The 17,975-nt window shown below is 39.5% G+C and overlaps 1 protein-coding gene and 1 non-coding gene across 2 annotated transcripts; both read left to right on the top strand.

The window, feature by feature from the left end:
- Positions 1-10,858: 10,858 nt before the first annotated feature.
- Positions 10,859-10,965, top strand: LOC131629171 (small nucleolar RNA R71). The gene has a single exon (XR_009291987.1). It is a non-coding gene; the product is annotated as a small nucleolar RNA R71 (small nucleolar RNA).
- Positions 10,966-16,907: 5,942 nt separating this feature from the next.
- On the top strand, positions 16,908-17,765 carry LOC131629163 (uncharacterized). Its single transcript, XM_058899957.1, has one exon. The coding sequence runs from the start codon at positions 16,908-16,910 to the stop codon at positions 17,763-17,765; it is 858 nt and encodes a 285-aa protein (XP_058755940.1).
- The last annotated feature ends 210 nt before the right edge of the window (positions 17,766-17,975 follow it).

The raw sequence follows: 17,975 nt of genomic DNA, 5'->3' as shown, positions 1-17,975 counted from the left end.
TCAAACTTTCGCTCTATTGGTTTTAAGACTTACTAATTAAACTAGACATATAAACCAAAAATAAGTGATAATTAATAAAACATAATTTAAGCCAATTTATTTCGGATCCCTACGGTTAACTTACTTTACATACCGACACCTTTAGTAATTTAGCCAGACATATTAATACGATTAAACATGCATAAATCGGTTCGGTTCATAATAATAAGCATATTAAATGGCATATAATATATCATGCAAATAAATAATATAAATAAGGCGGTAAATAAAAACCTGAATTAAAATAAATCTGAATTGAATTGAATCTTGAAGTACTTGAACTTCCACCACAGGTTGGCTGGATCGTTCTTCGGAATTTAAATGGCAGAAAATAAAAACAAGGAAATAAAGCGATAAATCTAACGTAAGGCTAGATCTATGAAAAGTTCACAACAATTTCCAGTGTAGAAATCGTTGTGAGAAAATAAACGGTTAAATGAAAACAGAATAAGGAAAAGCAGTTCGCGGTACAATTTCGGCAGCACTTCGTTGGCAGGAAATCGGACCGATTGAAGTGAAGTGACAGGTCCTATTTATAGGAGGAGGTATGCAGTTGCTTTGCGTGAAAAGAGGAGCTTTTTGCAGACCAGGACGTGGAGACGTGCGTCTCCGATTCTTCAGGGAGTGGCCTTGACTGACTTGAGACGTGCGTCTCAAGTGGAGATTCTTTAGGGAGGTGGAGACGTGCGTCTCCCCTTTGCTGAGGTGGCAGAGACGTGCGTCTCTGCTTACTAGCGTGGCCTGGGTTGCTTCCTTCGTGGGCTGGATTGCTCTTTTGGGCCTTTTGGGTCCTAATTGCACCCCTCTTTCGTTTCAGCACCCCTTTTCGTCTTTTAAGCATAAATATTGGTCATTTAAGCTCGATTTTCTTTCCTTTTCGCAAATAGTCGTAATTGAAGTGTAAAACCTGAAACAAAGCAAATACACGCGTAATATCATAATAAATTAACATAATAAACGGAAAATGCTATAAATATCTATGGATTTTAGGCTAAATATACGATATAAAATCGTGTTATCAAATTCCCCCAGACTTGAACCTTTGCTTGTCCTCAAGCAAAATAAGAAGATAAAGATAAATGAAACACACTTCCACCACGTCGTTCAGTCATACTTAGCTACATAGTGTTCTTATTCGGAAATAACGAATCTTAGCAATAAACCTATAGTAACAACACTAAACAACTCCCAGTATGCATACCAATCCGAATCATGCCATTATAGCTCGACCTATTTGACTTGTCGTCATGTTTCACCCTTTTCATTCGCGCGCAATCACATTAAGCCCATTATCTTGACACGCACATAGCAGAGTAGTCGGTTAGTGACTATGATCCTTCTCATGGAGTTCTGGCACAATATGTGGTATACTCCTTAGCATTCACTTGTAGATTGTGGGGAATCGGACAATAGTCCTTCCTACCAAGTTCATTACCAGATGACTTCTGAACCAATCGACAGTGAGTTTTTAAATTCTTTGTATATGAGATTTGCGACCGTTAGGTTAAATGATCTTGTGAGGATCACCTTACTTAGTAGGCACATTTCTTTTTACGGCTGAACACATAATTATTATGAGGATCATACACTTATATTCATCGACTCTCTGCGTAGTTTGTATCTAAGACGGTGCCGACTGCTAGAATAAACTACTAAGGGTTATTTCAAAACTTAAAGTCGATGGTTTTGGTATAGCGGGTATTCAAATCGGTTATGCATACTCGGGGGTTTTAGAGTGTTGCGACAATAAGGATATTGACTAATTCAGTTTCGGTGCGTTGAGTGATTGAGTAGCTTTGTATTTCTCGAACGTGTGGGGTTTGCGTTTATCGTTTAGGAGCAAAATTTTTGTTATGGCTCAAGAAAATGGAAGAAATTGAAATAACTACGGAATTATACATATAAGACTTAAATTCCATAAATATTCTTTATTGAATTAGAAAAACATTACAAGGAAGGGAAATAACTGAAGGGAAAAATAAAACTAAAGGAAATAGAAATAATACGACTCCCCCAGACTTAGATGATGCAATGTCCTCAGTGCATAAGAACTACTCCTCATTGTTGCGGTTTCGAGAACTGCTCGCGCCTCTTGTACGAACACGGCGACGTCTATCAGGAGAGTCATTAACACGAATGTCAAGATCATGCAAATATGTGGCAATTTCAGCGTATTAACTTTCGTTCCTAATAGCATAGTCACGGTGCTCCTGTTGCATCTCTCGGATGAGCCTAATTGTTTCAGTTTGGATTGTCTGCATAGTTTGAACGAGTTGATCTTGGCGTTGAATAGCAGCATACATGGCTTCAAGAGTGATAGGCGGAGGGTTGTTTGGAGGAGGTTGGTTGACATCAGCTTGCCCTTGGTTGAGTTCTTCTTCATTTGCATCCATAGGTTCATTAGGATGTTCTTGTTGGTCATCTTGAGGGTTGTCTTCAATAAGCCTCCAACGTTGAACATAACGAATGTTAATTCTTTCAGGACAAGGAAGGATGACATAAGGAATAGGAACTTTGTTGACGACCAAAGTGTATCGGCCATCATGGCGGGGTGAAACCAAGTGGGAATCGCGGCAGTAAGTGAGATCGAGTGACTGAGCAGGCTTCATGAGATGAGAGAGTGATAGGAGCTCGTCACCAAGACCTAAAGCACAGGCCAAGGTAGTAATAATGCCTCCAAACAAGAATGGATTTGTAGCGGGGGCGTTAACTAAACCTTGGATGTGTTGGAACATAAACGGTGCGGCATTGAAACGGATATTGTTAAGCGCACAGTAAAGGAAAAATAATTCATTTTGGTTTACCTTGTGGTTGTTGGATCTTGCAAAAATAATATGCCCCAAGACACGTTGAAAATAACGTATAGCGGGGTTTTGAATGTGAGAAGCATGAAGAGCTCTCCAACCGGTAGGATTTTCTCCAGTGAGATGGAACCAAAATTCAAAAGCGAGATCCTCCCAGGATCGACCATTGAGTTCTTGAAAGATTGAGCGGTGAGCAATTGGAGCATGATTAAAATGCAAATAGGAAGCTACGACATCTTGATCTAGAGCATATTCACGGTTGAACATCCGGAATTGGATGCTACCGGTTGAGAATGGTTGAGTAGAGGGAGTGTCGTAGTTGAAGGAACTCAAAAATTCTAAGACGAGCGGCTCATAAGTAGGTACGGGTTCGGTACAAAGGTGGTGGAGGCTAGATTTAGTGAGCAAACGGGTGACACCATCAATGAGACCCAAAGTTTCTAGACACTCGGTGTTCACAAATTTTGTGGGAACAACCGAACGTTCGTAGAAAGCAACATATTTTGTTCGTTGAGCATCATCTCGGAAGATAATGTTTGAAAGGTCGGGAGGTGGTCGCTCGGGACGCTCACTACGGATTAATGAACGTGGAGGCATGGTGAGTATGGAAATGAAAAATAAAAATGTAGTGTAGAAGAGTAGAGAATGGTATGATAGTTGTGAGGAAGAAGAGTGGTGGTGGTGTGGTTTTATAGTGAGGTTTGAAAATGGGGTGGTTAATGGAGAATTAAAATGGATTAATGGTGGTGTTTGAAGTTTGAATAGAATAGAATAATGGGAAATGAATGGAGTTTAAGAGGTGAATGATGGAGGATGAATGAGGTTAATGGAGTTTAAATGGAATAAATAGGGGAAGAATGAGGAGAATGAATTTTGAAATTCAAATTCAAAATTCAAAAAATGGGATAAATGTGGTCTTCTGCGTGGTCAAAAAGGCAGCACAGACTGCTGGCCTTGGGAAGGCGCGCGTCTCAGGCAGCCAGTCTGCTGGGGGACAGGCATGGAGACGGGCGTCTCCTGTCCTATGCATGCAGACTGCTGGTCCCACATGAATGGAGACGTGCGTCTCCTAGTTCAGGTAAGTGGTTTCCACACGTGCAGGTGTGGACCAATTCTGACAGTAGCAATAATACAGAATACCAGCTCAGTACATTGTCATTGTATCATACTATAAACGGCAAAAATATGGTATACAGGAATGCATAGCAGTTTAATAGTGATGTAGTAAAACACAGTAGCAGTAATAAATAGAATATTGCATTTAAAATTAAACCAGTACTGAGTGTTCACAGAAGCAGAAAGCAAAAGTGCAGAAAAATGTAAATCTAAACTAGGAATAGAAATTACTAAAACTAGAAATAAAAATCTAATAATCTAAACGGTAACATCTAGCCACGTCTATTGTTGTTTTGATTAGACTGAATGTGTTTGAAAACTTCGTCGAACTGAGCATTGACGGTGTCGATAAAATCGAAGAAATGCATTTGCAAAGTGTGTAGCTCGTTGCGCACATGTTGTATATCTTGTTGTAGCGCAGTGATGGCTTGCTCGTGCGTATTCAGATTAGGCAGTCTTTGATTTACCGATGCGGTAGATGTAGCGGGTTGTTGTTGCTCGACCTCGACATCAGTCATATCAACAGTGTGATCTTCAACGGAATCTTCAGAACGAGTTTCAGGCTCATACTCAGATACAGGTTCATCAATAGGAAGAGGTTCATAATCAGGAATGGGTTCATCAACAGGAAGAGGTTCATAATAACCAGGAGGTGTTTCAGGTTCAGATTCAGATGCAGGCATTTCCTCATCAAAATGTTCATAAGCTTGAGGAGTTTCAGGTGATGGCTCTCTCTCAGGAATCTGACCATAGTAAAGCCAGTTGGTAGGGTTGTGTACACTTGTCCTAGGATTCGGTAAGGTGAACTGATACCAAACTTTGTTATCAATGAGCAATTCAAAACGATCAGGTCCAAGATTACCGATGATACCTCGATTAAAGCAGAAATTGATGTCCATAGAGGTATGGGTACCAAAAGGTGTCAATCTAAGCAAAGGCACTCTCATTCCTATGGCATTAGCGATCATAGTGACGAATCCGCCGATCCTAATGGGTGAAACTTCGTCTTGCGTGATGCGTTCGAAGTTTGTTAGCATGAATGCGATGGCATTGACCGGGCGATTCTGAGATGTACAAAACATGATGAACAACTCTTCTCTAGTAACTTCAGTGACATTATCTGGTTTGCCAAAAATATAGTGAGCAAGGATCTTGTGAAAGTAGCGGAAAGCAGGATTGTGGATGTTCTCAGATTGAAATTCATTCTCTTCAGGGTTGTCGTTTCCAGTGATCTTGCCCCAGTATTTTTCCAACTCCCAGTATGGAAGATTTTCTTCAGCTACTTGGGCGTATGCATCAGGTCCATGAGGTAGTTCTAACATTTCAGCAAAATCTCGGATGCAGAAATTAAACTCCATACCAAAGAGTCTAAAGAGAATAACTCCTTTTTTCAGTCCTTGTCCACAGTTTGGAAGATAGGTCAGGGAGCTCAAGAATTCCAGAGTGAGCTTCCGATAAGTGCTAAACTTGCGTAACAAGTGAGAACCAGTCCAACCGATTTGGTTAAGCAGGTGTAGGATGCTTTCTTCGATACCAAGCTTCACCATAGTTGGTTGGTGAGGATAGCAAGTCAATTCCATGTGTCTTTCAGCCAGCTTGTTAAATCTTGCTTCTTGTCCTCTACCACGGAACACAACTTCCATATTGTCAACTTCTTGCATCGTAGTTAGTAGTTAATTGAAAAACCTAGAAGTTGAAAATATTGAGATTAAGTTAGAACTAGGCTAGTGTTAATTTTTAAAAAATAATAAAATTAAATAAAACAAGTTATAATAATAATAATTATAATTATAAAAAGGAAGTATTTTCTCGAATGAAGAAAGCGGCTATAATTATAATAGTTATTATAAGATGTATGAAAAATAGTAAGAAAATTAAAATCTAGAATAATTAAAAATAGAATAGTTAAATGGGAATTAAAAATTAAAAATTTTAAAAATAAAATAGAGTAAAATAAAAAAATTAAAATAAAAAATAATAAAAAGAATAAATAAATGTGGGTTGTCTCCCACCAAGCGCTTTGTTTAATGTCGTAAGCTCGACGATTGAAAAATAGAAAACTATTTTTTCGAAAGAGCGGGCAGTTCGTCAAGTTTAAAAACTTCGATGTTTTCATCGTATTCGAGATGATGGTAATACTTAAGACGTTGCCCATTTACGACAAAAGGTTTGACGGTTTCTCCTTTGATTTCTATCGCTCCACTCGGAAATATGTTAGTTATTTCGAAAGGGCCAGACCATCTAGATCGTAACTTACCAGGAAATAATTTTAGTCTAGAATTAAATAAGAGCACTTTATCGCCTATGCTAAAATTTTTCCTAGATATACGCTTGTCGTGCCATTTTTTAGTTCGCTCTTTATAGATTTTGGCGTTTTCGTAAGCGTCTTGTCTAAGTTCTTCTAATTCGTTTATGTCTAGAAGTCGTTTCTCACCAGCGGCAGTGTAGTTTAGGTTTAAGTTCTTAATGGCCCAATAGGCTTTATGTTCTAACTCTACTGGTAGGTGGCATGATTTTCCATAAACGAGTTTGAATGGGGTAGTTCCTATTGGAGTTTTAAAAGCTGTTCTATAAGCCCATAAAGCTTCGTTTAGCTTGGTTGACCAATCTTTCCTAGATATAGCAACAGTTTTCTCCAATATTTGTTTTATTTCGCGGTTGGATACTTCTACTTGACCGCTTGTTTGTGGATGGTATGGTGTGGCTATTCGATGATTTACTCCATATTTTCGAAGGAGTTTCTCAAGTATTCTTGAAATGAAATGGGAACCACCATCGCTAATTACCAATCTTGGCACACCGAACCTAGGAAAGATGACGTTTTTGAAAAGTTTAATAACTACTCGTGTATCGTTTGTAGGAGAAGCAATAGCTTCTATCCATTTTGAAACGTAATTGACGGCTACGAGTATATATTGATTTCCAAACGATGACGGAAACGGTCCCATGAAGTCTATTCCCCAGACGTCAAATATTTCTACTTCAAGAATGCCTTTTTGAGGCATTTCATCGCGTCTTGAAATGTTTCCAGTTCGTTGGCATCTATCACAGCTTAGTACAGCAAAATGGACGTCTTTCCACAGGTTGGGCCAGAAAAGTCCAGATTGAAGGATTTTGGCGCAGGTTCTAGATGTGCTATGGTGTCCTCCACACGGTGCAGAATGACAATGTGTTATTATGCTTCTTATCTCTTCCTCTGGTACACAACGTCTAAAGATTCCATCGGGGCCTCTTTTGAAAAGGAGTGGGTCGTCCCAATAGTAATGTTTTAGGTCATGGAAGAATTTCTTCTTCTGTTGGTAGCTTAGATCAGGAGGAAGCACACCAGCAGCTAGGTAATTTACGAAATCTGCATACCAAGGTGTGTTAGATCGGGCTAAAGCTATTTCAGCTAATTTCTCGGTTTCAGAGTTTGGACGGTATGGTTCGAATTCATTTGCTTCTAATTGGGCGATGAGTCTTTCATAAGGGAAATCATCGTCAATTGGTACTTGTTCGGGTTTCAGATTTTCCAATCGAGAGAGGTGATCTGCTACGACATTTTCAGTGCCTTTCTTATCTTTAATTTCCAGGTCGAATTCTTGTAGTAACAAGATCCATCTCAAAAGTCTTGGTTTAGCGTCCTTTTTGGTTAGGAGGTACCTAATGGCGGCGTGGTCAGTGTATATGATTATTTTAGCTCCTACCAGGTAAGAACGGAATTTGTCTAATGCGAATACGACAGCTAATAATTCTTTTTCTGTCGTGGCATAATTCATCTGAGCTTCGTCTAGAGTTCTACTCGCATAATATATGACATGTAGTTTCTTATCCTTTCTTTGTCCTAGAACGGCTCCTACAGCATAATCACTTGCGTCACACATTATTTCGAAAGGCTCATTCCAGTCGGGAGGTTGCATAATTGGCGCAGAGATCAATGCTTGTTTAAGCGTTTGAAATGCTTCAGTGCATTTATCGGTGAAAATAAATTCGGCGTCTTTCATGAGTAGTTCAGTTAAGGGTTTGGTTATTTTAGAGAAATCCTTAATGAAGCGTCGGTAAAAACCAGCATGTCCCAGAAAACTTCTTATTTCTCTAACGGTTTTGGGAGGTTGAAGGTTTTCGATAATTTCGATTTTTGCTTTATCAACTTCGATTCCTCTATCGGATACGATGTGTCCAAGTACAATTCCTTGTCGAACCATGAAATGGCATTTTTCCCAATTAAGGACTAGGTTTACGCTTACGCATCGTCTAAGCACCATTTCAAGGTTTTCTAAACATGTTTCAAAACTTCCTCCACAGACAGAGAAGTCGTCCATAAAGACCTCCATTATTCCATCTAGGAAGTCGGAAAATATTGCCATCATGCATCTTTGGAAGGTCGCGGGTGCATTGCAGAGTCCAAAAGGCATTCGTCTATAAGCGAATGTACCATAAGGACAGGTGAATGTGGTCTTCTCTTGGTCGTCAGGGTGGATAGGAATTTGGAAAAATCCGGAGTATCCATCCAGATAACAAAAATGTGAGTGTTTAGCTAGGCGTTCGAGCATTTGATCTATGAAAGGTAAAGGGAAATGGTCTTTTCGGGTAGCTTTATTTAGCTTCCTATAGTCAATGCACATCCTCCATCCAGTTTGGGTACGTTGTGCTACAGATTCTCCTTTTGCGTTAGTGATTACAGTGACTCCTCCTTTCTTTGGTACGACGTGAACAGGGCTAACCCATTTACTATCGGATATAGGATATATTATTCCAGCTTCTAGCAGTTTTTGGATTTCCTTTTTAACCACATCGCTCATAATAGGATTTATTCGCCTTTGATGTTCCCTAGAGGTTTTACTATCGTCTTCGAGCATAATGCGGTGCATACACAGAGAAGGGCTTATACCTTTCAGATCTGATATGTTGTATCCTAAAGCGGTAGGGTATTTTCTTAGGACATTGAGTAATTTTTCAGTCTCGGTTCGTCCTAAGTTGGCGTTCACTATAACTGGTCGGTTTAGTTCTTCGTCTAGAAATTCGTATCTAAGATCGGTAGGAAGTGTCTTCAGCTCTATAGCAGGTTTCTTAGGTCCAGGTATAGGATCAGGGGTTAAAGCTAAGCATTCACTCAGGTGGTTATCTTGATATTCCTCACGCCAGTTGTCATCTTCAAAAATTGGCGGCATAGGAATTCTTAGGATTTCGGTTTCCTTATTTGGTTCGGATTTTATTTCCTTGACACACTCGTCGATTATGTCAGCAGAACAGCATGTGTCAATTATAGAAGGTGCTTTTAGGAATTGGGAAAGGATAAATTCTATTTTCTCTTCTCCTACTTCGAAAGTAAGCTTTCCTCGCTTTACATCTATAATTGCACCAGCGGTCGCTAAAAATGGTCTTCCTAAAATGATCGGGATGTTAGAATCTTCTTGGATATCCATAATGATGAAGTCAGTTGGGATGTAGAATTGACCTACACGAACAGGGATATTCTCTAACATTCCTACAGGATATTTAACTGAACGGTCTGCTAGTTGAAGAGACATTCTTGTTGCTTTAAGCTCACCTAGATTGAGTTTCTTACAGGTCGAAAGAGGCATCAAACTAACACTAGCTCTAGATCGCACAAGGCTTTCTCTATGATGGTTTTTCCAATTACGCAGGGTATAGAGAAACTACCAGGGTCTTTCAGTTTTGGAGGCATGTTGTTTTGGATGATAGCGCTACATTCAGCGGTAAGCGTTATAGTTTCGTTATCCCCGAGTTTCTTTTTGTTTGATAAGATTTCTTTTAAGAACTTAGCGTACGAAGGCATCTCAGTTATGGCTTCTGTGAATGGTATGGTTATGTTTAATTGCTTCAGAAGTTCTACAAATCTTTTAAATTGCGCTTCGGTTTTTGATTTGGCTAATCTCTGAGGGTAAGGAATTGGTGGCTTGTAAGGTGGTGGTGGAACATAAGGTTTCTCCTTTTCGAGTTCCACTTCGTTATTGTTCTCATCAGTCTTAGCAGTTTGTTCGTCGGTTGTTTTCTTTTGGGTTTCCTTTGGCTCTTGTTGTGACATGGGTACGTTTTGGGTTCTAGGATCTATGGGTCCATCGTAATTAGTTCCGCTTCGTAGTGTTATCGCGTTCGCATGTCCTTTAGGATTAGGTTGTGGTTGAGCAGGAAACGTGCCAGCAGGGGCAGCAGTAGGTGCTTGTTGTTGAGCTACTTGTGAGATTTGAGTTTCTAACATTTTGTTATGCGTAGCTAAAGCATCTACTTTGTTCGATAGTTGTTTTAGTTGCTCGCTATTGTGGATGTTTTGATTCAGGAAGTCTTTATTGGTTTGTTGTTGGGAAGCTATGAAGTTCTCCATCATGATTTCTAGGTTTGACTTCCTAGGGGTGTTTTGAGCAGCTACAGGCGCTTTTTGGTAGCCAGGTGGTACAGCAGGTGCTTGTCCAGGTGCGTACAACGCATTGTTGTTCTTATAAGAAAAGTTCGGGTGGTTTTTCCATCCAGGGTTGTATGTGTTAGAATAAGGGTTTCCTTGAGCGTAATTTACTTGATCAGATGGGACTCCAGTCAAGAGTTGACATTCAGCAACTACATGCCCAGTCAATCCACAAATCTCGCAGTTAGGTGCTACAGCGGCAGCGGTGGCTGAAGGAGTGATGGTCAAATTCTCGATCTTTTGAGTTAAAGCGTCTACTTTAGCGTTAACGCGGTCTATACCACTAATTTCGTACATTCCTCCTTTGGTTTGGGCTTTCTCTAGAGCGGCGCGTTCTCCTCCCCATTGGTAATGGTTTTGTGCCATGTTCTCTATGAGTTTGTATGCTTCATCATGGGGTTTGTCCATTAATGCTCCGCCAGCAGCGGCATCTATAGTCATTTTAGTGTTATATAAGAGACCACCATAAAAGGTATGGATGATCAGCCATGGTTCGAGTCCATGATGAGGGCATATTCTAAGCATGTCCTTGTAACGTTCCCAAGCTTCGAAAAGCGATTCGTTATCTTTCAGGGTAAATTCGTTGATTTGACCTCTAAGCATAGCAGTTTTGCTAGGCGGAAAGTATCTTGCTAAGAATACTCTCTTCAATTCGTCCCACGTAGTTATGGAATTGGAAGGCAGGGATTGAAGCCACGCTCTCGCTCTATCTCTCAAGGAGAAAGGAAAAAGGCGTAATCGAATAGCTTCGGAACTAACGTTGTTGGCTTTGATAGTGTCGGCGTATTGCACGAACACGGATAAATGGAGATTGGGATCGTCTACAGGGCTTCCAGAGAATTGATTCTGTTGAACAGCTTGGACCAGTGAAGGTTTCAGTTCGAAATTGTTCGCTTCAATCGCAGGTGGTGCGATACTTGAATGCGGTTCAGCGCGTGAAGGAGCGGCATAGTCTCTAAGAGGACGAATAGCAGCCATCTCTAACTTCGGGGTGATTTGATTGATTTGATCAGTAAAAATCAATTCCTGATTTATCGGAATTTCTGCTACTTCGGGAAGGTTGCGAGCTCGACGTTTAACGTTAATGAAACGTTCGATCTCGTTAATTCGTTGTATTAAGTCTCCTCCTTGTGAACGAGTATTTGGCATACAATCGTTCAAAAAGAAAGGGAAGAATTATCCTAGTCTCTACGGTGTAACAGTGAGTTACGATATCGACCTCAATAGTCCCCGGCAACGGCGCCAAAAACTTGATCGCGACTTTACGTGTTTATAAATCTGATAACTGCAAGTGCACAGTCGTGTCGTGTAGTTTTAAAAGATATCGAATCCACAGGGACTATGAATCGATCTACCGTTATCTAAGGTTACTATGTAAAGCTAGGAGTACTAAAATTTCGATTGTTCCTAAGGGAAAGTGATTGTGAGAGAATAAAGAATAATAATAAAAGACAGGTATCAGTATGTATTTCGTTTAACTAGAGGTAATCCGAAGGTTCATTGGCTTTTGCATAATTAAATTAAAAATCTTTACTAATTCCGATTGATTAAAAATCCTCGTCTCAAACTTTCGCTCTGTTGATTCAGACTACTATCCTAATCCTAATGTACGCTTTCGCCATCCCATTAGATTTTAGAAGAGCTTTTTGGAAACAATGTAATTAATAAAATGCCTATTTTACGAGGTTGTTATCTATTTAAATCTCCTAATCTCAAACTTTCGCTCTGTTGACTCGGAGCAAGCTAATACCCCTAACGTACGCTTTCGCCATCCCGCTCGAGTGTAAAAACAATTTTTGAAAATAAATAAGTTCCAATTAGTTTTAATACGCTTTCGCCATCCTTAAAACTAATGTCCTATGTCTACTATCCAGTTAAAGATCTCAAACTTTCGCTCTATTGATTTTAACCTTTGACCGTCCTAATCCCTCAAACTTTCGCTCTATTGGTTTTAAGACTTACTAATTAAACTAGACATATAAACCAAAAATAAGTGATAATTAATAAAACATAATTTAAGCCAATTTATTTCGGATCCCTACGGTTAACTTACTTTACATACCGACACCTTTAGTAATTTAGCCAGACATATTAATACGATTAAACATGCATAAATCGGTTCGGTTCATAATAATAAGCATATTAAATGGCATATAATATATCATGCAAATAAATAATATAAATAAGGCGGTAAATAAAAACCTGAATTAAAATAAATCTGAATTGAATTGAATCTTGAAGTACTTGAACTTCCACCACAGGTTGGCTGGATCGTTCTTCGGAATTTAAATGGCAGAAAATAAAAACAAGGAAATAAAGCGATAAATCTAACGTAAGGCTAGATCTATGAAAAGTTCACAACAATTTCCAGTGTAGAAATCGTTGTGAGAAAATAAACGGTTAAATGAAAACAGAATAAGGAAAAGCAGTTCGCGGTACAATTTCGGCAGCACTTCGTTGGCAGGAAATCGGACCGATTGAAGTGAAGTGACAGGTCCTATTTATAGGAGGAGGTATGCAGTTGCTTTGCGTGAAAAGAGGAGCTTTTTGCAGACCACGACGTGGAGACGTGCGTCTCCGATTCTTCAGGGAGTGGCCTTGACTGACTTGAGACGTGCGTCTCAAGTGGAGATTCTTTAGGGAGGTGGAGACGTGCGTCTCCCCTTTGCTGAGGTGGCAGAGACGTGCGTCTCTGCTTACTAGCGTGGCCTGGGTTGCTTCCTTCGTGGGCTGGATTGCTCTTTTGGGCCTTTTGGGTCCTAATTGCACCCCTCTTTCGTTTCAGCACCCCTTTTCGTCTTTTAAGCATAAATATTGGTCATTTAAGCTCGATTTTCTTTCCTTTTCGCAAATAGTCGTAATTGAAGTGTAAAACCTGAAACAAAGCAAATACACGCGTAATATCATAATAAATTAACATAATAAACGGAAAATGCTATAAATATCTATGGATTTTAGGCTAAATATACGATATAAAATCGTGTTATCAAATTCCCCCAGACTTGAACCTTTGCTTGTCCTCAAGCAAAATAAGAAGATAAAGATAAATGAAACACACTTCCACCACGTCGTTCAGTCATACTTAGCTACATAGTGTTCTTATTCGGAAATAACGAATCTTAGCAATAAACCTATAGTAACAACACTAAACAACTCCCAGTATGCATACCAATCCGAATCATGCCATTATAGCTCGACCTATTTGACTTGTCGTCATGTTTCACCCTTTTCATTCGCGCGCAATCACATTAAGCCCATTATCTTGACACGCACATAGCAGAGTAGTCGGTTAGTGACTATGATCCTTCTCATGGAGTTCTGGCACAATATGTGGTATACTCCTTAGCATTCACTTGTAGATTGTGGGGAATCGGACAATAGTCCTTCCTACCAAGTTCATTACCAGATGACTTCTGAACCAATCGACAGTGAGTTTTTAAATTCTTTGTATATGAGATTTGCGACCGTTAGGTTAAATGATCTTGTGAGGATCACCTTACTTAGTAGGCACATTTCTTTTTACGGCTGAACACATAATTATTATGAGGATCATACACTTATATTCATCGACTCTCTGCGTAGTTTGTATCTAAGACGGTGCCGACTGCTAGAATAAACTACTAAGGGTTATTTCAAAACTTAAAGTCGATGGTTTTGGTATAGCGGGTATTCAAATCGGTTATGCATACTCGGGGGTTTTAGAGTGTTGCGACAATAAGGATATTGACTAATTCAGTTTCGGTGCGTTGAGTGATTGAGTAGCTTTGTATTTCTCGAACGTGTGGGGTTTGCGTTTATCGTTTAGGAGCAAAATTTTTGTTATGGCTCAAGAAAATGGAAGAAATTGAAATAACTACGGAATTATACATATAAGACTTAAATTCCATAAATATTCTTTATTGAATTAGAAAAACATTACAAGGAAGGGAAATAACTGAAGGGAAAAATAAAACTAAAGGAAATAGAAATAATACGACTCAAAAACTTGATCGCGACTTTACGTGTCTATAAATCTGATAACTGCAAGTGCACAGTCGTGTCGTGTAGTTTTAAAAGATATCGAATCCACAGGGACTATGAATCGATCTACCGTTATCTAAGGTTACTATGTAAAGCTAGGAGTACTAAAATTTCGATTGTTCCTAAGGGAAAGTGATTGTGAGAGAATAAAGAATAATAATAAAAGACAGGTATCAGTATGTATTTCGTTTAACTAGAGGTAATCCGAAGGTTCATTGGCTTTTGCATAATTAAATTAAAAATCTTTACTAATTCCGATTGATTAAAAATCCTCGTCTCAAACTTTCGCTCTGTTGATTCAGACTACTATCCTAATCCTAATGTACGCTTTCGCCATCCCATTAGATTTTAGAAGAGCTTTTTGGAAACAATGTAATTAATAAAATGCCTATTTTACGAGGTTGTTATCTATTTAAATCTCCTAATCTCAAACTTTCGCTCTGTTGACTCGGAGCAAGCTAATACCCCTAACGTACGCTTTCGCCATCCCGCTCGAGTGTAAAAACAATTTTTGAAAATAAATAAGTTCCAATTAGTTTTAATACGCTTTCGCCATCCTTAAAACTAATGTCCTATGTCTACTATCCAGTTAAAGATCTCAAACTTTCGCTCTATTGATTTTAACCTTTGACCGTCCTAATCCCTCAAACTTTCGCTCTATTGGTTTTAAGACTTACTAATTAAACTAGACATATAAACCAAAAATAAGTGATAATTAATAAAACATAATTTAAGCCAATTTATTTCGGATCCCTACGGTTAACTTACTTTACATACCGACACCTTTAGTAATTTAGCCAGACATATTAATACGATTAAACATGCATAAATCGGTTCGGTTCATAATAATAAGCATATTAAATGGCATATAATATATCATGCAAATAAATAATATAAATAAGGCGGTAAATAAAAACCTGAATTAAAATAAATCTGAATTGAATTGAATCTTGAAGTACTTGAACTTCCACCACAGGTTGGCTGGATCGTTCTTCGGAATTTAAATGGCAGAAAATAAAAACAAGGAAATAAAGCGATAAATCTAACGTAAGGCTAGATCTATGAAAAGTTCACAACAATTTCCAGTGTAGAAATCGTTGTGAGAAAATAAACGGTTAAATGAAAACAGAATAAGGAAAAGCAGTTCGCGGTACAATTTCGGCAGCACTTCGTTGGCAGGAAATCGGACCGATTGAAGTGAAGTGACAGGTCCTATTTATAGGAGGAGGTATGCAGTTGCTTTGCGTGAAAAGAGGAGCTTTTTGCAGACCACGACGTGGAGACGTGCGTCTCCGATTCTTCAGGGAGTGGCCTTGACTGACTTGAGACGTGCGTCTCAAGTGGAGATTCTTTAGGGAGGTGGAGACGTGCGTCTCCCCTTTGCTGAGGTGGCAGAGACGTGCGTCTCTGCTTACTAGCGTGGCCTGGGTTGCTTCCTTCGTGGGCTGGATTGCTCTTTTGGGCCTTTTGGGTCCTAATTGCACCCCTCTTTCGTTTCAGCACCCCTTTTCGTCTTTTAAGCATAAATATTGGTCATTTAAGCTCGATTTTCTTTCCTTTTCGCAAATAGTCGTAATTGAAGTGTAAAACCTGAAACAAAGCAAATACACGCGTAATATCATAATAAATTAACATAATAAACGGAAAATGCTATAAATATCTATGGATTTTAGGCTAAATATACGATATAAAATCGTGTTATCAGGAATAGGGTTCGGCGGAGGTTCTGAGGAGGATGAAGATCTTTTCCTTTCAGATGACATTTTATCCTTTGGTTCTAACTCAAATGTACGTTGTGCAAAAGCAGCCTCAGAGGTAGACAAGGAGGTAGGATTAATCAGAGAGGTCAATCAGGGGACGATTCATTCGAGGCAGAAAGAACACATTGAGCCACCCAAATCGTTTGACGGAGCTGTGAAACACGCGAAGGATATGGTGATGCTCAAAAAAATCAGGGAGAACAACAGAGAAAGCGGTATGGTTTTTAGCACTTTTGAGGAAGGTGGGGGAAACTCAAAGTCTGAGGAAACGCGTGAAGCAGATTCAGGCGGTAAAGGGGGGCCCAATACATTGGGGACTCCTAGTGGACGCGTGGCGAGATTGCATGGTAGGAAAAAAACTCATTTTAAGAAACTAAGTAGTTTTACTGGGCCGAGCATCTTTTGTAAAGTGAGGCCCAAAAAGAAAAAGGCAACTTCTGCTTTTTTAGGTGGGCTGAATACTGTGCTTACGCCTCTAGCTTCGGATCCAATTTCTCAATTCCCTTTAATATCGATCAACAGTTCTGATAGTGCCCTTGGGGAAAAATCAGAAGATACGGAAATCAAAAGGTGCAATAAAAGGATAACTGATTTTATCCAGCAGTGAACAGGAGGAGGGATGCTAACGCAACACATCATCTCTTTGGGAGTAACAATTAACAAGCAGAGTTCCTTAATTCAGTCAGAAGAGATGTGCGGTTCAGCTAAGGAAGGAGTGAAGGAGCAAACAATAGTGTCCCAATGATTATCGGGTCATTCAATATAATGGGGGGATGCAGCCTGGTCAAGAGGAGAAGGATTCATCAGATAATAACTTCAGGGAAGGCAGATGTTTTTCTGATCCAGGAAACTAAATTGAGAAGCTGTTCGGAGGCGACGGCGAAAAGTTTCTGGTGCGAGGAAGGCATCGAGTTTTCTGTGACGGATTCAGAAGGTATGTCTGGTGGTTTAATTATTCTGTGGAAAGCCTCGAAAGTGAATGTGATTGGTAGTTTTAGGGGTGATGGTTTTCTGGGCATCATAGTGGAGTCGAAAGAGTTCGAGTCGAAAGAGTGTCCTCTCTATATCTGCAATGTGTATTCTCCTTGCGGTCTCTCTTCTAAACGTGTTCTTTGGAAAAATCTGTTAGACGTTAAAGAGCGTTTTAACGATGGCGAATGGTTAATTGGTGGAGACTTCAATTCTGTTAAAAATGGAGGGGAAAGGAGAGGGAGGTCGGCGTTGGGAAATCAGGAGGAGTGGGAGGAGTTCGCTGGGTTCATCTCTGATGTAGGTTTGGAAGATGTACCGTGCAAAGGTAAGATTTTCAGTTGGATTAGTAGTGATGGCAGGGCGAAAAGTAGGATAGACCATTTTTTGGTTTCAAGTAATTTAGTTAATTGGTACGGAGTTGTTGGCCAACATATAGGAGATAGAGACATTTCCGACCATTGCCCCATTTGGCTAGTGGTGGATAAAATGGACTGGGGTCCGAAACCTTTTAAATTCAACAATGAGTGGTTTAATCACAAGGAATTTATAGGTTTCGTAGAGAAGGAATGGAAGGATATGTTTGTTCAAGGGCGTGGAGACTTTGTGTTGAAAGAGAAGTTGAGACTTCTCAAGATAAAATTGAGATGGTGAAATTTGAATGTGTTCGGAAAAATCAACCTAGAGATGGAGGAGGGTGTGAAGGAGACAAATGTTTTGGACAATCATCTCTCGGATGAGGAGGTGGATAGGGGGGATAGAAGGAGGGCTAATAGGAAGTTTTGGACTAACCTTAAGATTAGGGAAAACATGTTAATTCAAAAGGAGAGAGTAAAGTGGTTAAACGATGGTGATGATAATAGT

This window comes from Vicia villosa, unplaced genomic scaffold (genome assembly GCF_029867415.1).
Source record: "Vicia villosa cultivar HV-30 ecotype Madison, WI unplaced genomic scaffold, Vvil1.0 ctg.000530F_1_1_3, whole genome shotgun sequence".
Lineage (NCBI taxonomy): Eukaryota > Viridiplantae > Streptophyta > Magnoliopsida > Fabales > Fabaceae > Vicia > Vicia villosa.
The sequence above is the reverse complement of the archived record's forward strand: the minus strand, read 5'-3'. Positions and strand labels throughout refer to the sequence as shown.